Source organism: Neolamprologus brichardi, chromosome 16, assembly GCF_056152115.1.
Source record: "Neolamprologus brichardi isolate AB-2024 chromosome 16, ASM5615211v1, whole genome shotgun sequence".
Classification (NCBI taxonomy): domain Eukaryota; kingdom Metazoa; phylum Chordata; class Actinopteri; order Cichliformes; family Cichlidae; genus Neolamprologus; species Neolamprologus brichardi.
Genome location: NC_142119.1, coordinates 22,261,064 through 22,283,553, shown reverse-complemented (window position 1 = coordinate 22,283,553; position 22,490 = coordinate 22,261,064). Strand labels below are relative to the sequence as shown.

The 22,490-nt window shown below is 43.5% G+C and overlaps 2 protein-coding genes across 9 annotated transcripts in view; one reads left to right on the top strand and one right to left on the bottom strand.

Annotated features, from left to right (window-relative positions):
* bcl9 (BCL9 transcription coactivator) overlaps positions 1-14,862 on the top strand; it is a 28,543-nt gene extending 13,681 nt beyond the window's left edge. For both annotated transcript variants that reach the window (XM_006788362.3, XM_006788363.3), the window contains exons 3-10: positions 4,672-5,130; positions 7,568-7,872; positions 8,061-8,168; positions 8,311-8,497; positions 9,097-9,193; positions 9,325-11,482; positions 11,990-12,262; positions 12,371-14,862. In XM_006788362.3, the coding sequence (XP_006788425.1) occupies positions 4,844-5,130; positions 7,568-7,872; positions 8,061-8,168; positions 8,311-8,497; positions 9,097-9,193; positions 9,325-11,482; positions 11,990-12,262; positions 12,371-13,413 (4,458 nt within the window). In that variant the 5' untranslated portion in view covers positions 4,672-4,843 and the 3' untranslated portion in view covers positions 13,414-14,862. The remainder of the gene's footprint in view (positions 1-4,671; positions 5,131-7,567; positions 7,873-8,060; positions 8,169-8,310; positions 8,498-9,096; positions 9,194-9,324; positions 11,483-11,989; positions 12,263-12,370) is intronic.
* Positions 14,863-15,313: 451 nt separating this feature from the next.
* On the bottom strand, positions 15,314-21,173 carry acp6 (acid phosphatase 6, lysophosphatidic). Of its 7 annotated transcripts, none has more exons than XM_087853058.1 (12): positions 21,068-21,173; positions 20,582-20,697; positions 19,951-20,176; positions 19,735-19,863; positions 19,050-19,180; positions 18,794-18,873; positions 18,602-18,689; positions 18,297-18,429; positions 17,764-17,864; positions 17,559-17,651; positions 17,311-17,476; positions 15,314-17,212 (listed from the first exon to the last, which is right to left on the bottom strand). In XM_087853058.1, the coding sequence occupies exons 3-12, from the start codon at positions 20,167-20,169 to the stop codon at positions 17,078-17,080; spliced, it is 1,275 nt and encodes a 424-aa protein (XP_087709184.1). In that variant the 5' UTR covers positions 20,170-20,176; positions 20,582-20,697; positions 21,068-21,173; the 3' UTR covers positions 15,314-17,077. The 7 variants fall into 7 exon arrangements, with proteins under 7 accessions (XP_087709184.1, XP_087709188.1, XP_087709186.1 ...); XM_087853062.1 differs by having other exon boundaries at positions 20,591-20,697; XM_087853060.1 differs by having other exon boundaries at positions 20,582-20,651; positions 21,051-21,127.
* Positions 21,174-22,490: the final 1,317 nt, after the last annotated feature.

Sequence of the window (22,490 nt, the reverse complement as noted above, 5' to 3'; positions counted from 1 at the left end):
GTTTGAACATTTGGAAGGTTTAAAATGTGTTTTCATTAGAAAACTTGAGGCATATTTTGGCATAAGGCACATCCTTATTTGACCACTCTGTCAGATTAAAAAAAAATCATTTTGTTTCATATAAGCTTTTATTCATGTGACCATTTCACTAAATTGAAGTGTGTGTTTAAGCTGTTGTGATGAGATGTAGAGCGTTGTTTTTTTGTTTTGTTTTGTTTTTCCTGCACTGAGTTGGCTGCTGCTTTTTCAGATTGTACAGTTGGTTGCTGACGGCCATGTGTTTTGTATATTCTTACAGAAAACTGTGAGAAGAGGTGGAAATAATGCTTTTTGATATTTCCCCTAAACAAATAATGGGCAAAAGCAATTCTTGAGATGGAGGGTGAACAGACGGAGAGTGGGTAGGGAAGCTAGAGTGAGAAAGAGGGAGCAATACTCCATTGTGACTGAACTGCAAAATGGGATTTGCATAAATAAGGCTGAAACATCAGCAGGCCCTTTTACAGCCACCAGCAGGGCTGAGATGAGGGAAGAGAGACGGTGTGAGTGTGTTTACACGTGTGTGTGTGTGTGTGTGTTATTTTTTTTTTCTTTTTTAAAATAAATCTTTGTTGTGTTTAAAATTTTCAGCCAGTGGACTATGTTGACAGCAAGGTCAGGGTTCCTTTCTTCTCGCTGATCCCACACCTTACCAGAGGAGTATACCAGTAGATACTGCATTGCTATAAAGCCTCCCACTCCCCTTCAGAGGAATTTGGGTGACGTAGATTGGAAGGGTCTACTCTCTAAGCAGGCAGCATACGATGACTGTTACATAAGCATGAAAATAAAATAGTCTTCCAGTGCCACCCGCATCGGAAAGCCCAAATCTAATTGAATTGAACTATTTTCTGCCCTCTTCATATTTATATCACAGGCAAAAAGCTCATTTTTGGAGCGTCATTATGCTGTTTTCCCATTAACTTGCATGAACTGCATTTCCTCGTGTTTGCCGTGATAGACAGTTCAGCATCTTTACTGGAGGTGGAGGAAGAGAATTCTCTGTGATTACCTCTATGATGCTTTCTTGTTTAAATGTGTGTGTGTGAGACATGCTGGAACGTACACACCTGATGTGTGTCCGTGTATTCCTTATGACAATCATGTCAGCAAGCTTTCCAATTAGTGTCTTGTTAGCGTGCGATTGGAAAGAACAGATGATTGACAGTTCCTGCTGTTTGCTTCCATGTACGCGCACAGACTTGCATCACACGCATATGCTTGTTATTGGGGTTTAGATTTAGATGAAGCCCCTCCAGGCCTTACATGCAAGTTGGAGTTGAAGTAGAAGACTGGCTCTTTGAAATATTATAAACTATATCTACTAATGCAAACGAAATATATATATTTTAAGTGATTTTATTTTATTTTTATTTTTTCTGGCTCTTCTCTCAAGGCTCTCCTCCTTTAGTATTGCTCCATAGTGAAGGAGTCAGTCAAGGCCAAGTACTGCCTGATCCCACCAGGTCTGAACATTTTTAACTTGCGCTGGACACCTTATTCTAAAGGGTTCACCGAGTTTTAAGCAAAGTGCTTGTGGATGGTTGAAAAGAGTTTTAGTATACATCCCTCAGCACCTTGTGAAGAGGGAATAGAGGAGCCTAACTTTCCCTAGCTGGCAATCATGCCCAGTTTGTGCAAAGTAAATGGTGTTTTTGAATGTCAGTCAGCTTTTTTTTTTCTGACGTTCATTGCTTTTTTTAAATGTACAAATGAAATGGTACACCCTCTAAAAGTCCTAGTTGTTGCTGGTGTCCTAAACATTTTACCTGTTTAAAAACACCAACAATCACAATCAGATGAGATCACTTTAGGAGTAGCCTTTATTAATATCTCATTAGGTTTTGTACTGTACATTTAAACTTTTTAGGAGCAGGAAGGTTCATCCAATTAGATTTCTCTTGGAGACAAACGTTAAATTCAGTTTACATTGTTAAAGTGAAGGGGAACCCTGAGCATGTTTTTGTGGCCGGTACACAGTAGCCGATAGCATCTGATATAGTGTCATCGTTAGACTCCGCTCTAGCACAAGCTCCAATTATAGAAACAAGACGTTAACAGCAGAACCTGTTCTCTGAGTGCCTGTTCAGCTGGTAGTGTGTAATTATTCAGACACAAAGTTTAACTGAACTTTTATACGGGGACTGTCGCGTTAACAGAAGCTCTTGTTTCTGATTTATGCTGTATATCACAGCTGCAGAATTACACGTGCTTCAATATAAAATGCGTAAAAGAAGTTTCCTTTCGTTACATTTTTAATAATGAGCCTAGCATATCTCTGAAGTGTCTCCACTACAGTATTTTTTTTACATTTAAAGGTTAATCTAGTCAGTTTAATTTGGTTCTACAAGCCGCCTCTGTTTTCTGTTGAGAAGCCAGTGTCTGCCTGTGTGCAGTAATCTGTGCTCCTGACTGCTGTAAATCACTTCTTCTTCTGTGACCAGTGAGAGATGAGTGTTGCTGCTGTAGCAGGAGTCGGTGTATTTGTCTGCTTCCCAGTGCTGCCACCATCCCCCCATACAAGTAGAAAAGGGGGCGACACAACCCCCAAACACCATTCCACCTCCCTCTCCCCAGGGGGACTCTGGAGCCAGTTACAACGCTGAGTGTTTTGGAAGAGCTCCTAAATATTTTCAGGATGACAATGTAATCTCACTGACTGGGCTGCTCTCTTGAACAGGATTCTCGTGCAGTTCTCGCTCTCACTCACCAACACACACAAAAGACAGTGATTGGTGTGAGTCACAGTACCAGCTCGACAGCTCTACCACATGTGCCAAAGATAAAGAAAGTATCAATGACTAATCTAACTGGTGTTTTTTTTTTTAAATTGTAAAATCATCATATGTAAATCAACAGATTTCTTTTTTCCAGATAAATATTGGTGCTCTCTGGTGGACAAACTAAGCAGTGGTGGCAGTGTTTGGGCTGTGACTTTTTATCAGTTAATATTGAACCAGACTCCATATCAGATTATAGTGGATCATTTATATTATCAAGCACCTTGAGATGATTGATCTTGCATATTGATGATGTATAAATTGAATCAAATTATAGAGTTAGTGGAGGGAAAGACTGATGTTTTGTGTCTGCTGTTTTTTACAGTCTTTGTTCTGTCAACTGTTTAAGTTGGTCAGTTGTTTTAACTAACACACGTTGAACAATGAGGATTGAAGTTATGTTCGTACTTCCAGAGTTCACAACAGATTTAGACTGTATTTGCGAGGGGTGTTTGTAGGAACACCCATGAGCTTCCAAAGACAGTGCATGCACAATTTCTTAAACAAATTATTAGATTATTTATTTTGTAACTTTTTCCTGCAAATACAATTGTGAAGTACTTGGTGATTATTACCGGAGCATTATAATCCACTGTCTCTTTAATGAGTCCCTTATCCTTCACCATTTTGGACTGCAGCTGGATGTGGTAGACTTTGTCTGCTCTGAAGCACTCGATACAAACACATGAACCGGTTCTCCCCCAGTCGGTAGACCTTGAGGACACAGCAGATCTGTAGAGTTGAAGAAGATTATCATTACCAGCTGCAGTCTAAGGGCTCCAAGGCGCTTCTGCGGCGGTATTGCAGACAGCTTTGTGGATGGCTGTATACATGTTGTAGCTGTTTACTGTCACTAGGGGGCGGCGCCACAAACAACTGATCTGTGGGCTACTTTTACTTGCTTGTGCTATTGTTGGTCCATCACTTGTGGACAAAAGCAGGTTTATAACTTACAAATTGCTGAAGTGAAACCAAGTGTTCAAAATAAAGAAAAGCGTCCACTGCAGCTTCTCATGCTGCTCCTGTTTGTGGCCCACTCTTCAAGCCGTCAGGGTTCAGGTTATGCATACACTCATCCACGTCGAGCTATGTGCTTTTTTTTTTTTTTTTGAGGACTTTTGACGTTGGAGTTGGTTGCCTACGGAGAGCCTCTCTGCAGGCAAATGCCTGTGCAAACAGACACAACGTCTCTACCATAAATTAAGTATAAAACGGCGCATGTAATTTGTCCATTTGCAGGATGCGATGATCTTGGAAAGCAGCTGGATGATGTTGAAAGCTGTCGTAGTAGAAACCAGGCTGTTGATCTGCTGGCAAGTGGGTTAGCGGTGTCTTAATTTTAAAAATAAAAGCAAAGGGTATTGTCCATTCATTGCGGATGGCATCATTCTCTCAGATGGATATGGAATAAAGCTAAAGCCAGTCTCTAAATGTATTTGGGCGGGTCTTAACATACCTGGGCGGCCTGCCCATATAAAGTCTGTGTGTGAAGCACTGAGTGTGTTGAGGGTGAAAAAAAATGCACTATAAGCAGACATTTCAGACACTGGGGGAAAAACAAACATGCTGAGGTTACAATTAACAATGACTGAAGTCTGTGTAAGTCGTCAGGTAATGAATTTGACCTATGATTTTCTTACTGAATAATGTCAGAATTACTTAATTAAGCCCTATTTTGCCCAAAGCAACTTTAGATAAGGAGGAAAAATAACTTTTCCATCTTTCACTCATAGACAGGAAGATTGATAATAAGAAGACTTTGGGTAGAGTGTCGCTTTGAACTCTCTTGAGACGGCGTGTGCCTTTTCCAGTTTTGTTAACGGTCCTTTTTCTCCTTCTTTTCTCTCAACAGTGTGCCCAAGGGCCGTTGAAAGCCCCCTTGGGGGAATTTCATAAATACACACTGAACAAGAACAAGAGAAGCCTTCTGGACTATTGTTATTTTTTTCCACACTTTTCCCACACACATACACTTACACACACACACATACACGCACACCCACACAGACAAGGACGTAGAGAGAATGTTGGAGGTCCAAGAGGAGAGGCCAGCGGCGGCAGGTACAGCAGCGACACATTTCAGCAAGAGGGAACGAGGAAAGAAAGAGAGAGAAGAGGCCAAGGACGGTCGGGGAAACCTGTCGAACATTGGGAATCCTGTTCCTGGCTCCAGGAACGTGCGTGCAAAAGCGCCGCTCACACACACAGGCAGTCCTCACCAGCTCATCACTCCACCCTGTTCTGTAGTCTTGGGAGCTCCATCAATGAACTCCAATAGGCTAAAGAACTCCCCGTCCACCAACACACAAAGGTGAGTGGATTCATACAATGTGACAACCTGTGAATATTGCCCTGTGATACTTCCTTTCTAATAATGATCAGCTATTTTGTGGGTGTAACTGAAATCTAGGTTATACTGGCTATATATTAAAGCTATGGATTAAAATAATGTTTAATCCAGACTGTTTATGATGGACAGCAAAGCATTTTTAACTGCATGAAAATCTTTGGAAGTACATGGAAATAAAACCTTTTAAAGGGTTGTTTGAAAAACTACTACCCTTTTTTTTTCTTTTTTTTTTTTTTGTTTTGTTAAGACAACCTTCCTAGACAATTTGGTGGACTATTAATGATGACTAAACCACTTAAGCTTATTATTTAGCTTCAATAACATGTAATCAAACTTTACTGAGGAAACATCTGTCCACGGCAAATCTTTTTTTTTTTTACGTAATTGGAAAAAAAGAAGAAGAAGAAAAAAAGCCAAGGTCATTAACAACAGTTAAGAACAAGGGGCAAATTGAAAAGCTCTGCCTGTTTTTCCAGCTTAGATTTAGTTGAAATAAGAAATATTAACTTTAAAAATCAGCAAGACCGAGGCCACATTAAGGCGGCCTTTTTGCTCATATGTACTGTACTTTCTAGAGAGCTGTCGTTCTAGTACTCCTTTTGAACAGGAAGAAACCTTTGGTAGAACCAGGCTACAGGAGGCACAACTGTCTGCCACGACTATTTGGGGGAATAAAGGCAAAGTGGAGAGAAAAACGGGAGCACAGGGAGACAGGACAGTTACTTCTTTTTCTGTTCCAGCTCCTAAACCTGGTAGGAAGACCTAGTTTAAATTGGTGTCTCTTCTCTAGCTTGGCTAGAAAATCTAGCCATAGTTAGAAATTACTCTTAAGTAATCTTTTTGCATGGACATCATTTACTTTTCTGTAGCAGCAGGCAGAGAATGCGTTTGGATAGCTGTTAACACAGAAACTAGGCCCTATCTAGACACTTTTGGCTGATTACTTTAACTTAATTACCTCTGTCTGCTTGCACTTCACCAGTGGCTGTGGCTTAATGATTGTAATGTTACTTTTTCCTACACACTCGACAGACGGAGTCACTCAGTCCTTGCAAGGATCTTGAGGCACAAACGTTACCTAGAGGGCTTTCTTCTTAAAGAGGAAGGCTCGGCCGTTTATAAAGTCATCTCACTTGCACATGTAAAATTAAAGAACAAAAAAGTAAAATAAAATAAAAACAATAAATAAAATAAAGCTAACATGTTATCCTTATGCTTTTTAAGGTTATTACTACTCTGGTATTTTCATTTCTCTTTACTGAGTTGAACTTACTCTCTTGATGTCTTTAATTGAAGCGGTATTGTGCAGTGAGGCTTGTAAGCAAGTATGTCTACACGATACCTGATAAATCTATAAGAGTTGCATGTTGGCAAGGTCAAGAAGGTGGTACAAACCTGAACAATTTGCTTTACTTGTATGGTGTGGAAATTAGGTGTTGGTCAGGTGTAATGCTAATGTAAAATCATTTTTTGTGAATTATTAGTTTAAGGTTTTGATGCATGATCCAGAGCTCTTCCAGGGTCAGGGAGTACACTGGGCTTGGAAGTTTTCCCTGCTGACTCATGGTTCTGGAGCCTCTGGAAATGACTGCACGGACTGCCAAACTTATGGCTTTGCCTTCTTGTTGTGCTGGCTGGGTGTCTGTCTCTACATACATACAGTGTGCAGAGCTGTGGCTGAACCTTTTGGACATGTTGGCATATGTTTTATGCTACTTGTACAAATGTGTGTACATGTACATATATGTGTGTGTGTGTGTGTGTGTGTGTGTGTGTGTGTGTATGAGGAAGAAAGAAAGATATTAGGGTGTGGTATGGAAGTTCTCTGCCAGTTGGATGTTTCCTGCTTGCCTGAACTGAACTGCTCTCAGAGCCGGTTAGCAGCAGTCATTTGTAGGTGCCCTGTCTCTTTGCAGACGAGATCTGTGTGCACTGAATTCCCCATACCGGTAACTTAATCTTGCGTTCACAGACATCTATGCCAACTGTTGGTTGTCAAACTGATGCTGTGTTTAGCAGTTGCAAGTTGTTGTTTTTTTTTTTTTTTTGTGGGGTGGGGGGGGGGGGGGGGGGGGTGAAAGGGGTGTAAGGACAAAAAGAACACAAGAAAGTTCACATTTTCCTTTGGTTTTCTCTCTGCCACCCCTCTTGGGTACCATATTGGAGGGGAAAAAGGCACATGTTATAACTAGGTGTCGTGGGATTAAAGACCTCGTGGATGGCAAGCTGTCTCCGCATTTATCTGTGATTTACCTGGTTCATTCTTGACTCCAGAAAATGATTATTAGATAATATTTTGTTGTATCCAAAATATCTGATGTTTTTCACAGATTTCAAGGCAAAGTAGCTGTTTTAGCTCATGGCGTAAATGTATCCTTATCTATTCATTGTTTTTCAGCCCTAAACCTAAGACGGAGGCCATGGTACGATCACCTCCTGTCGTGTCTCCCTCCACTGCCGCCCAGAGTGACTCTAAAATGCCCAATCAGGGCAAACCAGGGAGTACGGGCAGCCAATCACAGCCCTCACCCTGTGACCCCAAGACCAAAGGGGCTCAAAATGTTGCAGGTGGAGTGGGGCTTAAAAACGGCCAGAGCCTAAGCTCCGGCCCAAGCTCCAAGGTGAAATCCAAAAGGAGCATGAACAACTCTGCAGAGTCATCCGAACAACCAGAGAGTGGTACGCCTACCAGTGAGGAAACAGGTAAGAATCACCATAGCCAGTACAGTATTATCAAATCATCTGCTGTGTTGTTTGCTAATACTACACACTCTGGCAAGAGAATACAAATTGGACATCTTGAAAGATGTACTTTGCAGTCCCTCATTGCCAGTCACACTGATAAACCTAAGGCCACTGATGGCTTTGTGTGTGCGTGTGTGTGTGTACAGATAGTAGCAGGGCGAAGAGGATATGTGTTACGGAGAGGAGGGCGCCGTACAGTGGAGCTGACTGGTACTCTGGGGGAGAAAGTGACGAAGATAACAGAGGATTCTTCAGTAAGTGTGTTAACATGTGCATTCAAGCATATATAATATTCCTTCCATTAATCAACTTGACTTGGAAGCGGTTTTCAGTAGAACTACATTTGCCATAAGTCTGTGCTTAAAGTCGTGGGTATACCCTGTTTTCTCCCTGCAGACTCAAACTCCAGCGATGTGAATCCCCAGGACACTGTCACACATTCTACCTCCAATGCCGGACTCAGTCGCTCCTCAACGCCCTCCCACAATACACTGGGAGGCCAAGTCTCCACAACAGAGCCTGCTAGTGGACAGAAACAAGGCTCAAAATTTGTTTATGTCTTCAGCACAGGGATAGCTAACAAGTAAGGAAGCCAGAAGATACCTTTTCTATTACTTTGTATTTGTCATATATTTTGGCTTTGAAATAGAATATTCCTGTTTAATTGTTGGTGTTCACAGTTGGTTTATCTAGCCAAGTTTTAAATATTAATGAGTTTATAGAAAGTAAAACATTTTTTCTTTTATATAATAAAAACCTACATCTGCAGCAGCACGATTAAAATAGAATTGCTAACAGTGATATTTTCATTGAGTGTATCTTTGTGCTTCTGCCATCAGTGACTGTTAAAGCTGTTTGTATATGTGGGACTAAGGTACTTGGCTTCCTCGCCTGTCCTTCACCCAGCTTTTTCAATTATAGCCTAAATTTTTTGTGTGTATCTGCACAAGCGTGTGTTTTTCAGCGGGAGTACATGCTTGGCTTAGGTTACCACTCTCTTTTGGGAGTTATGTGGATGCCCAGTAGAAGTTGGCATGTGTAATACTTTTCTTAGTCTGCTGACCTTGGCATTACCTTCATGGTCGCATCTAAGACTCATTCATGTGGCTCACTGTCTCACACACTCACACTCACTATTGTGTCTGATGACTGATATCTAACCGTCTGCCTCCTTGTCCTCAGGGCAGCTGAAGAGGTTATTAGTGGCCGTATAGAAAACATCATTGTCTTCCACATTACAAACATCTCCAACAACAGGGACATAGCTCACCTCCTCTTGGTAAATACTCATTTCATAGTAAATAAATACTAACATATATACATGGCATATATGAAATTTTATATATATATGAACATGATTATGTTGACACTGCTACATCTCAATCCCGTTTCTCTTTCTCTGTGTTAAAGAACAATGCAGCAAACGACTCCAACCCTCCCCAGCAGCCTCCGTCCCACACCCAAGATCAGAGCCACCAGCCTGGATCCAACCCGTCCTTACCTGGCACGTCAGAGCCAGCCCCACCACAGCCTTCAAATCAAGGGAGCCAATCTGGTGTTCTTCCGCAGGAAGGCTCATCCTCTACAGGCATGGAATCCAAAAATAGCAGCAGCCCCAGTAACACTACAGCCCCAGTTGACCAGGTCCCTGCAACCCAACCAGAGGCTGGCCTCAATCCCCCAACATCAGGTGAAAGTGGACAGGGTGGAGGAACTGGTGGAACAGGTCTGACACCCCAACAGCAGCAGCAACACCAGCAGCTAACCCAGGAGCTGTTGAACATGGAGGTGAACACAGAGGGTCTGTCACAAGAACAGATAGAACATCGGCAGCGCTCTCTGCAGACCTTGCGAGATATTCAGCGCATGCTTTTCCCTGATGACCGCGATGCCCCGCCAGCTGGAGCTCAACAATCCCATAGTGGACCCCATGATGGGGGTCCTGATGTGCCACCCCGGAGGTCTGAGCAGGGCCCCTTACAGGCTATGATAGCCCAGTCTCAGAGTTTAGGCCCACCAGGTGGACCAGTAGGACCTCGTCCACAAGGTCCACCTTTTGGCCCACCCCATGGTCCCAGGGACATGCCCCCATTTCCACAGGATGAAATGGGTCCACACATGGGAGGCCCAGGTGGATGTGGAGATGGAGAGCAGATGACCCCAGAACAGGTGGCGTGGCTGAAGCTACAGCAGGAATTTTACGAAGAGAAGAGGAAGAAACAAGAAATGCAACACCGGCCAATTGGTCCTGATATGATGATGCACCCCCATGGTCCACGTGGCATGATGCGAGGGCCCCCGCCTCCTTATCAGATGGGCCCAGGAGAAATGTGGGGAGGTCCAGGTGGGCCACCGGATCACTATCCAGAGCGCATGAGCATGGGCCCTGGCCCCAGGGGTATGCCCCCACATATGCAGAGGATGCCTGGCTTCTCTGGCATGATGAATCCCGAGATGGAGGGCCCCCCGAGGCCTGGAATGGGATGGCCTGATGAGTTGCCTCCCCGTATAGGAGAAGCGCGTTTCCCTGGAGGACCTGGGCCAATGTTTGCTGGTCCAGGAGCTCGTGGTGAGCGTTTCCCAAACCCTCAGTCAGTCCAAGAGGCAATGTTTCACCAAGGAATGGGTGGAGAGAAGGGTCTTCCTCCTGGGATGATGATGGACATGCAGAGGATGATGGGACACCAAAGAAGTGGAATGGAACCAGGTAATGGCATGGGTATGTTTCCCAGAATGCCCAGTGATGGTCCCATGAGTCCTTCCTCTAGACTGCCAGGAATAGGGGGCCGGGAAATGGGACCTGAGTTCGGCATGGGGCCTGGTCCGGGGCCAGGACCTCATATGCATCCTTCAAAACTACGAGATCCCCCCATGAATATGAGCCCTGATGAGATGATGAGAATGAGAGGGGGTGGAGGGCCAATGGAGAATATGGGTCCACAAGGCAGGCCCATGCAGGGTCGGTCATTCCCTGAGCAGGCGCAACCAGGAGACTTTCCTATAGGGCCTGGGAGATCCTTCCCTGGGGGTGCTGGAGGAATGAGGGGTCCACATGCAGACCAAGCATTTGGTCCGGAGCACAGATCTACACCAACTGGAGGCAATGGCCGTATTAATCATATTCCCTCTGCTGGGGGTCCTGCACAAGGCCAGAGGGGCCGCAAGCCAGCAGATCTGAATGTCCAAGCAGGAGGTGGGAACTCTCCCAGTGTTAATCCACTTAAGTCCCCTCCTCTGAGGCAAGTGCAGTCCCCCATGATGGGCTCTCCCTCGGCTAATCTTAAGTCCCCTCAAACACCGTCCCAACTGGCTGGCATGCTCACCGGTTCCACAGGCCCTGCTGCCCCCCCAGCACCTCCAACTTCAGCACCAATGAAGTCTCCTCACTCCATGATGGGATCAGCAGGTGCTTCTCCTGTTCATATGAGATCTCCTTCTCTTCCTAACCCATCTCCAGGATGGGCTTCCTCACCAAAACCACCCATGCAGAGTCCCGGAGTGCCCCCTCAGGGTGGCAAGCCTCCGCTCAGTATCACCTCACCAAATATGATGCCAAGTATGGAGCAAGGTATACATTGTTTTTCCTTTTCTGTTGTCATCTGTACCCTTTTCTTGCAAAAAGAAAATTCCTAAATAAAAACAATGAAAAAAGAGAAGTTGTATTCAGTTAATATTGGGATTTTATTTTTTTAAATGATATGGGGTTGAATTTTAGTTATAGTTATTGTCTCAGTGATTACATTTCAGATATTTGACTCAACTTGTTGAAACAGAATCAACCTAAAAACTAAAAATGATATGGATCTGATGTGTTTATCTTCCATGTTCATCAGATCTTTCAGATTAACACATCTGTGGGGTGGGGTTGGGTGGGTTATGGTCCAGTGGCTCCCTCTTCTGGCCACATAATGTAGTAGCCACATTATCTTACTAAGTCTGAATTTGCACACAAATTACAAGGAATGTCACTTGTGGTAGTTTAATGTAAAACAATCCACAAGAAGAAAAAGAATCGACTGTTGTATTTTATTATTTCTTTGTCATGTCCTCTGTTTCTTCATATGTTGTCGTCTAGGTGGTAACGGCCCTCCCTCAGCCCCTCCTTCATCAGGGGCTCCATCTGGCTCCATGTCTCTCCCAGGCAATGTTCCGTCTGGTAGCCCTTACACCATACCTCCTGAACCAACACTATCCCAGAACCCGCTCTCCATCATGATGTCACGCATGTCCAAGTTTGCAATGCCCAGCTCCACCCCACTTTACCACGATGCCATAAAGACTGTTGCTAGCTCTGATGATGACTCACCGCCAGCTCGTTCCCCTAACCTGCCGTCAGGGAACAATAATGGTAAGACGTGAAATATCTTCTGTATAGTATTTAATTTCAGTTCTCTGAACTTGAGCTACTTTACCAGTCGCTATACTCTGTATATAATAATTTCTTTTTGACTTATAGGTATGGCAATGAATCACCAAGGCAATCCACGTATGATGGGACCTGGAAATGCTGGACCTATGCCTGCCCTCAGCCCTCTAGGTATGAATCCAATGGGATCCCAGCCTCTCTCACATGGCATGCCCCCACAGATGCCCTCTCCCAATGCCCCAAATATGGGCCCAGGCATGATGCCTCATGGTATGATGATACCACCAAATCCTCAAGACCCTGGTATGGCCAACCCTCAAATGATGCCACAGGGACGCATGGGTTACCCTCACCGGGGCCAGGGATACCCCCTAACCCAGTCACCCTCCCAGCAAGGCCCTTTCTCTCCGCACAATGGTCCCGGTCCCCAAGGCTTCCCTGGCCATCCTATGGGTTTCCAGGGAGAGGGAGGACCTATGGGAGGACGGATGGGGAATATGTCTCATGGGGGTGGGGCTGATGGGGTTATGTGCAAACCCAATACCCCTGGTGGGCCAGAGTTCAATAACATGCAAGGTGGATTCAGTGACGCAGACCTTCATGAGGTAATGCGGCCGGGAGCTTCTGGTATTCCCGAGTTTGACCTGTCCAGGATAATCCCTTCAGAGAAGCCTAGTCAGACTCTGTCTTACTACCCTCGAGGTGGAGGAGACAACCCCGGGGGGAAACCGCCACACCCTTCTGGCTTTCCCATGCAGAGCATGATGGGCGACGGCCCACCAAGGATGGGGATGCCAATGCAGGGGATGGGGGGAATGTCAGGGGGACCTGGTCCTGGGGGAATGGGCCCTCAAGACATGCCAATGGGCAACCCTGGCCACAATTCAATGCGGCCACCGGGATTCATGGGCCAAGGCATGATGGGCCCTCAGCACCGGATGATGTCCCCTGGGGGCCCAGGAGGAATGATCCAGGGGAGACAAATGGCCCACCCAGGTCCTGGAGGCTCACCTAACATGATGATGTCACTGCAGGGCATGGGCGGCCCCCCGCAGCAGACAATGATGATGGGGGGTCAGATGAGGCCTCGTGACATGGACATGGGCTTCAGTCCGGGCCCTGGAATGTTCTAATCCAACAGAAACATTGTAACTAGAATGTTCTTGGACAATACACAAGGAAGGAGTAATGATATCGGACTCCGGAGAGTATTCATTAAACTGATGGACTCGAGTAAAGGAGGTAAAATATGAACGAGATAGCGTACCCAGAAAATGAGCAGAGTGGAGATAACCAGTCACCTGGTAATGTCCTGTGTGAACTATTCCGGCGGAGACTGTGACAGGGCCGCATTGGAGTACTTTTGCCACAAGAACATTTAATTTTGACTCATGAACTTCAGAATGTATGGGATTGTTGTGGTCACACAGTTTTGCAACTGTTCATGTGGGGGGGTTTGGGTTGTTTTTGTTTGTTTGTTTTTGGGTTTTTTGATTATCTGACTGTAAAGATGACTTTGACATCAAAGAGGAATCAAACCTAACTAAAAGTCAGCGTGGAGATGCTACAGTATATGTCTACTTTTTTGAAATTAAAAAAAAAACAAAACAAAAAAACAAATTTGTCGCGAAAGTGGTATGGAACAAGAGAAAGGAAAGAAGAATTTGTGCTTTGTGAAGACTTTAGTGGAAATCCATCTTGTCTCTCGCTCCATTGTTTTGACTGTATCTGTACAGTATATACGTGAGAGTGCGTTGGCGTGCTTGACCGAATGTGCGTTTGTGTGGTATGTATGTATGTGTCTGTATGTATAGGCATTCTATCAGTGACCTCTCAACTCCTCTTACCAAGCTTTCATTGGGGGAGGAACGTCCCCCTAAAAATACTGTACTGTTTACCATTGGTGGGCTATTCAAATTTTAGTCTATTTTAATTTTCTTTGTAACTCCAGTGTATAACAAACCAAACTATGACCTCATTAAGATAATAGTATTATTAAAAAAGCACAAACATGGACCATCTGCAGAAAGCGTCTTCTTTCTCTATTTTTACCATTGAGAGCAAACACATTTTAAGTGTGAGGATCCTGGCAGCTTTGCAGCACCATGATAATCTCCAGTCCATTTCAAGTTGTAGATGACATTTGACTCTGTGCTCCAAAACTTTCAGGACGCTCGCCAGCGTGAATACTATTGCTAATACCCAGATGTGCTGTGTTCTTCTTGTTCCTGTTGTGTTCCTGTTTTGTTTTGACTCTCTTGTTGACTCTGGGTAATGATCATTCCCACAGCAATAATCTCCCGATGGTCAGCAGAATAGGACAGGAGTGGCTGCGCCGCAGCAGGTATGCCAGGTATTATAGAACTAGAGCTAGGTAGATCTGGTATAAAAAAATTTAAACAAATAAAATAATTTTTTTTTTTTTTTAGTAAGGCAGGTGTGGTGTCCGGAGTGAGACACAGAAATGTAAACACGTACTGCTTACCATCCAGTTGACTTCTTCTCTTTTCTCTATTGTATAAGCTTGTCATGTGTTTCTCCATTGGCTTTGGTGCAGAATAGCCTACCAGGGCTGTGGTGATGGACTACAAATAAAAGATATTCTTTTGTTATATACATGTCTATGGAGTGTGTGTGTGTGCACACGTGTGTATGTTTCCACAGAGGAGTCTTTACTATTTCACTTACAAGGACCAGTTACGTGTCTTTGTCTTGTACATACTCGTACCAGCTTACCAACATTCTGCTACAAGAAGTGCAAGTCATATTAAGGAGCAGCATTAATATGCTGACATTTTATCAGGAGGTACTAAGTGAGACTATTTTTCAGAGGACACCACACTTCTAAAATAGATTCAAGCTTGTTGATGCGTTCAAATGCTTCTCCACTAGCTTCAGAAGAGGCCTTGAGGTTTTTCTAACCTGTATTTTAAAAGTTTCATTTGGCCTGTGGGAATAGTTCAGAGCCTCTCGCAAGGTGTGAGCTTACAGGGGGGAGAAAAAAAGACTCCATATTGATTAAAATCTGTATTCATGTCACACCAAACCAAAATAAATCTTTACATTTTGAATGGCAGGTCATGGGAACCTCCCACAGATAAGGTACAAGGTGTGTTGCTGGAACAGCGCAACACTTGGGTCCGTGTGATTCAAGCATGCATTGCACTGTGGTCTCACAAGGAGGCAAAATGTTTCATTCAAAACATGTTGTAGCAGAATAAGTGTTCTAACACAGTCTCTACTCTACACACCTTTCTAAACACTTGATCCAGTACATTAAACTATACTTCCCCGAAGAATGATCGAACTGAATATGATGAATACAGTTGGGAGCGCAACTGATTTGATGGAATAATTTAATCAGCAATCAGACACAGGCCACATAATACAAACCTGTCCATATATCAGTGTGATGCATAACTGCAGTAGTTGTTTAAAAGTGTAAAGGAAAGGTTGAGAATACTGTTGGAGATGTTAACAAACACCATCCCAAAAAGAGAGAAAACAACGAATTTATCCTATGAATAAATATCAATGCTAGACTAAAGCCTGATGTAATACATTCCAATGTGCCATAAAGGCCTCATTTCTAAGTTAATTAAAAACACAAACCACATCATTTTACTGACTGAGATGTCCCCTAGTTGCAAAAACCATGATTTTCTTTGCAGCATTCACATATGCTTTATATTTTCCCAGTGCAGCAAATGCTTGCAACCATAAAGAATCCCAAACAAATGTAAACTTTACTCCTGTTCAGGTGAGTTACCAGTTGATTCTTAAAAACTAAGCTAATTGTGGTGTTAACAATTAGAAAGTATAAAATAACTTCAGCCTTAATCAGTGAGCTTAACTTGCATTCAAATATAAAGCATCTATCACCCTCTTCCACTTTGCACTCAGCTGTTATTGAACTAATCGTTTAACTTAATTTTAAAGGTTCTATATATCAGGTTTTTCATATAGCAGCAAAAAGCTATTCATACAGATGTAGTGGAGTGATGATGATCTTAGCAGAGGACGAAGCTGCCAGCCTCCTGCGTGTTGTAAAATGAGTGTCTTTGTTCTTTGTTTTTGTAGCCACATGTGCGTTAGTGAATGAGTCCCTCCCTTTGAAAATGTTTGTCCTCCCTGCATTTATAAAGAGACAGAATGCAGTTCAGAGTATTCACATGGTGCCCCACCCCCACAAAGAGCACAAACAGAAGAGGCAGGGGAAGTCAAGGTAATGTTACTACAGTAAGCGCAATAAAAGCAGCCCATCAATTGTTAGTCCATCTAAGATGTCAACAAAATCTGTGTGTGTGTGTTACATCCAATCTGAATGCAGGACAAAAAACATGGGAAAAGCGCCGCTGATGGTGGGTGGGCATGTAGCATATCACAGCCATTTAATGGCTTTTACTGTGTTTGCATAGAGTGATGGTCGGTGCTGGATGCTTTTTGTTGGCTCACGTGTGCACAACCTTTCTGTTTGTAAATGAATTGCAGAGAGAAAGGGGGTGGGGGGTGATTGCTTTGGTCTTAAGATGCCAGTGCTCTAGTGCACCATTCAGTGCTTCAAAATGTCATTTATAGCACCTTTAATGTGATTGCCATGGTAACAAGATGATGTTGACTCCTGAAAGCAAGCGGTGTAACCCGAAAGCTCTACAAAAGTGGCTGTACTCCAGCGTGCTCTGACAGTGAGATGATAATGACTGATGCCGGCTGGATGGAGAGAGGACTGAGGACGTTAAAAAGGCATGATGCGTGCTGGCTGTCAGCGGTGTGCCGATGCAAAGGCTTGCTCAAGGTTCAGGGTTCGGTCGGGCCTACGGTTCTGTTGCAGTGCGAGTGGTAGTCGTCAGGGCTCAGCGAGTATGTGGAGAGGATCTGTTTGAACTCCTCCAGGGGGCAGTAGACTGCACTACAACCCCGTATGAGTTGATCCTGCAGAAAGAAAAAGCAACTTGAGGTTATAGAAAGAAAAAGAAAAATGCAATTTTTTTTTGTTTTTGCTCATCCTGCGACACATTCTCAGCTCCTACCTCGCCTACATATGACACTTTAACAAAGGCCTCATTCGTTTTCCGGTTCTGGTGCAGCTCCACAGTGAGATCAGCGGCATACGGTGGCCATCTCATGTCAAAAATCCCCAAAGCCAAGAGACAAGGAATCAGAGTGGTGTCATGTGCGGAGTACAAAAACACCTTCCTGTTTGAGAGAGCATTTCAAGAGTGAAGCATTTGAAGACCAACCACAGTTACGTTTATGTGTGAAATAATGCACGTCCAACCTGCTTGGCTCTGATGAGGTGCCCTGTAGTTTCTCCTCAATGTTGTCCACCAACATGTGCAGGAGAGGTCCCACAGACAGCTGCAAGCTCTCTCTGCCACAGACAGCAAGAGAAAGGCAGCCTGTGAAGCTGAATGCACAAGTGGTAAATCTCAATCTGGCCTTTTAGATAAGCCCCTGGGACTGGTGACTTTGGTTAATCTGACCTCTTGCTGGGCTCGAAGATATGGCACATCATATCCACGGCTCTTTGTTCCACTTTATTCCTCCAGGTGTCGAGCACTTGAGGGCAGGGCAGGCCGTGTGTCTGTTAATGCAAAGGAACAAGTTGCAAGTCTTCAAAAAACCCCGTATAATTTCTGTTTAAACAGCATGAAGCTAAATGCATTGATTTCATTTGTCTGTGAGAATTAAATGACAACAGATAGACATCGACACCACCGCTGGCTTTGACTAGTGAGAACCCTCCAGAAAAACTGCGGCTTCCTACTCATTAAATGTGATTTCACCCTCTATTGTGACACATGGACACATGCTGTCAATCTTAATATCTGGGTTAATATCAGACTGGATCTCAAGAAGATTAATGAACTCTGATGCTGAGTTTCATCTTACATAAGCAGCAGCTTGTGAGGTTGCGGCTTCCTGGCCACGTCTTTACAGTAAATCCTATGTAATTCTGATAGCTTGTGGCGAGAGCTAGCAAAAAGTCACATAAATCACAATGTGGCAGTGTCACCTCTCTGGCAACCATGTCATCCCTAATGAGGATGAAGTCAACTTTCTGGTGAGCAGCGATCCCCAGCTCGCTCTGGATGCTCTGCAGGTCTGCTGCGATGTCTGGCAGAGTGGTCGACTCTGCCCAGCGGTGGCTGCAAAGAACACATGCGGTGTGAGCCACAAAAAACAGATACACCGTGACAACCTGTCACACGCGCCTCAACTCTGCTCATAATGTTTCCACAGCACATTATTTCAAGGCTCCAGTAGGATGGTTTAGGCTTGATGGGACTCTATTGCTAGGAAAACACACTCTCTTCATACCCGCAAAGGATTTTAAGCATCTTGCATCCGTGATAGTTAGGATACAGGATTTCAGATTCGGCCTCCGATGTTAAAATAGGCACAATTGCTGCAAGTAGAACAGGAAATTGCAAAATAAATGAAAAATTAAATAAACAGATGAGATGAGACAGAAAAATGGGATAAGTAACATACTGCACATCTCCGCTCTACCTTTTTGTTTTTGCTGGAAGAGCCCTGCAACCAGGCACTTGGCAGACTCAATGGTCCTCACAATATTAGTGGAGCGCACGCTAGAAATAAGGAGAAAAAAAATAGGTCATGGAAGGGACCCAGTTCTAAAATAGTAAAAGCATTTAAACTCATATCCTTTGTACTTGCACTCATAAACCCAATCTATCAAAATGTCAGAGCACAGATATGAGGGTTTTTTTTCTCCTTGCTCCTTGTTATGATTTGGACCACTTACTAGACCTCAGCTGGGTTAAATGTGGAGGTAAGGAAATCGCTTTCTTCAATGTATCTCCCCCTTAGTCTTTTGCCCAACTCATACAGCTGCTGCATGCCCAGTGTGGTCAGCTGACCAGGGAATGTGCCACCCTGCCAAACACAACAAACAGGATCAGGTTATATACCCACAGATGTGGCCGGGCAGACACACACCTGGGATCACATGCAGGAATCCGGGCTGGATGTGGTACAAGAATGGCCGGAGTCCATATTGGGGGATTTAGTTTTCTAAGCTAAATCCAGTGAAGTTAAACCTCTTTAGCAAAGCAGCTCTCAGCACAGGAAAGTAACAGCTCCACGGACACTGTGACTGGACACGATATGTCAATAGGAAGCTCTACGTACAGTTCAGCAGTGAGTGAGTGAGCCCAGGCCAGTGATATCTGTAGTGGCACCTTTAAGCCACTAGATGGAGAAAAACTACATGAACTGAGGAGACTAACAAGTGTGCTACACACATAAGGTCTATGGAAAGCCCAGAAGAAATGTGTTCAGACATTAACTTTGTAATACCACTAAAAGCAAAGCAGCATTATTAAGTTTATTCCATCATTTTCATAGTGAGAGTCAAAGTCAACTAAGCCAGATGACAGCCAGCAGCCACATCACACCTATTTAAAAAAACAAAAAAGACAATGACTCACACTAAGTATGTTTTTCCGATAGCTGTCTTCTATAGGAGCCGGGGGCCTGGGGCCACCCTGAAGATCTGTCACTACATAGTCGATGCTGGTGTGCGGCGGTGGCTCCAAAAGCGTTGGCACCCACTGGGCCTTTGTTAAAAAAAGAATTTGCAGGTTTTTTTCATGTGTGAAACATCATTTTCTACAAAACATGCTCTTAACGGAAGACAGTTTTACCTCCATAATATCAGGTATTGACTTTAGGGGCGTTCGGGCGCCATGTCGGAACAAGATCTGGACCAGCTTTAGCTCGTATGGGGAATCAGCGTTGGTGTCAGCATGGTTGGAACCCGTAGCAGCCTTTTCCGGTTTAGTCTTCTGCTGTGACCACAGCATCGAGCCAAACGCCACAGACACCGACCCTAATGCAGCCGCTCCGCCCCAAAGTCCCCTCATGGCTGTGCTGTGAACAAAAGACACCAGCTGTCACCACAGAGCCACTGAGAGTGAGATAAAGCATATGCACAGGATCGAAACAGTCTGTGTCCCTTACATAAGAGATCGATTAGAAAGTTGGAGTTTGATCTAAAAACTATTAAAGCTACCAAGTTCGTGGTTTTAAGAGACAATGAAAACATACAAACATCCATTTAAAACTCTTTTAAACTAAATTATTTGGACATTCTGTTTGAACAACATCAGTTAATCAGCAGTCACAAATCCTCATCAGTCTTTCAATACAAAACTGTGAAAACTCAAAGGATTTCAAATAAACAAGACAAGAAAAGCAGCAAAAGCCTCACATTTAAAAAGCCTTTGTTAGGCCATTAACATCAGTCTAACAGCTGTTTCTGCTCTTTTCACTAACCTGTGTTACCTGGTACAGTTAGACCTCCTGTCACGGTCAGGGATGTCAGAGATGATGATGGTGTGGCCAACTGTAACACATTGAGTAAAGCGGAAGTTGTCGAATCAACTGCATACCTGACGTTAAAATAAACGAGAGAGAAAAAAAGTTGACGGTTCCTGATGGTGCAACACTGGTGCAATGAGCTCCCCAGGATGTGACGTTTTCCTCATTAAATATTTTTTTTGTAACACTATCTAGTTCTGCCATAAAACTCAGATTATTAGCATTTCAACAGCACAGGGCACAGGTTAGGCAACAGGAACTCAGTGAAACACGTTACGAAAACAGAGCTAACCGAGGTGAACTCTAAACTAGCGAGGTGCAGCAGAGGGTAAAGTCCCTGCTGTCAGCCTCGATCTATCACCAAGGAAGATCACTGCTACCACACAGCCACGGCATTACCTACAGACACAGAATAAAGTGTTACCCTCGATTAAAACATACACGGCGTCCGGGAGATGACAAAATTCACTTCAGTCATTCAGCAACTAAGTTTCCACCGGTACAGAAGCACAAGTCATGTCGGGAACTGTAGGCCGGCAAATAATGCTTCAGAATAGAAGAAAATAAGAGAGAGGTGAAGATTAAACTACATTTCCCGATATCCCCTCGGAGTACTGCTGCTCTTCTGTTTTTGTTTGGAGACTTGAAGGGGAGAACACCACCAAAGTACGCTACTCCCCTCTACAGGAAGAAACTGTATCTGCATTTTGAACTAAGAGGATTTGTTACTTTATTTTATAAAGTTATAGATCAAATATATTTGAATCTGGACAATTTGTTTATCCAAAGGCGAGGATTTTCTGAGCTTTTTTTGTTGTTGTAATCTTTAATTGCAAATGTACACTACTGTGCAAAAGTCTTGAGCAACCCAAGACATGACTTTTTAAAAATATAACTTGAGATAAAAATGGATATGCAGTACATTACGGTAAAACAGAGTTTGTGGAGTTCAGATAAGCTTGAAAGTCAATATTTGCTATGACCACCTTTGTTCTAAAACACAGCCTGAACTTCCCGAGACAAGGTTTTCAGTCTACTTCATGTGTAATTTGGCGTACCTCAGCACCTTCTCTCTGTTTCCCTTCCTTAAAAACAGCTTCTTGACAGTCACCCTTTCACTGAGAGCATTTTTGATGAAGCTTCAGTGAACAGTAGATGAATAAAATGAAGGGCCAGATGCATGCTTCAGGTCCTGCGGCAGGGCTTTGCTGGAGTTTTTTCTTGGTCAGTTGCAGGAAAATTAATGAAAAAAGCCTGGAGTTTTGTTGCTTAAGACTATTTAGAAAAAAAAAAGAAAAATAAGAATGTTCAGGTCCTTGAGGAAAATGTAAAGAAAAGAGGGCTGACCCTGATCTGGATCTCAGCCGTCTTATTGCACAAACGTACTTATTCTTTGTGTGTTATATCAACAAGGTAGCTGTTTTTATTTTAGTAAAAGATATTAATACTTGGTTTTTGTCTGAATTTCCCCCCAATTTTCCCTTCTAACCACAGCGTGTAAATCTAATAAATTAAATTTCCAAAAGTCTTAAGCAGAACTGCAGAAAAAAAACAAACAAGAAACATGCCCCATTTACCCCTATAAGATCTTTAAAAAGAAGACTTTTTTTCAGCAATTAACTTTTTTTTTAAAAAAAAGATGTGAGTCACACATTCATGTAGAGATACCTAACTCATGACTTGCTCACGAATTCCAGTCACACTGAAGCGACCTTCATCTTCCATGTTGCCAGAGTCCTCTTAATCATTACTGAATCATAACTCAAGTAAAGCAAAATCTCCTTGGGCTTACTCTTGTTTGGAAAGAGGTCTTTCCTCTTCAAAAGGACACCAATTGGAAAAGATATATAACACTTAATAGTTT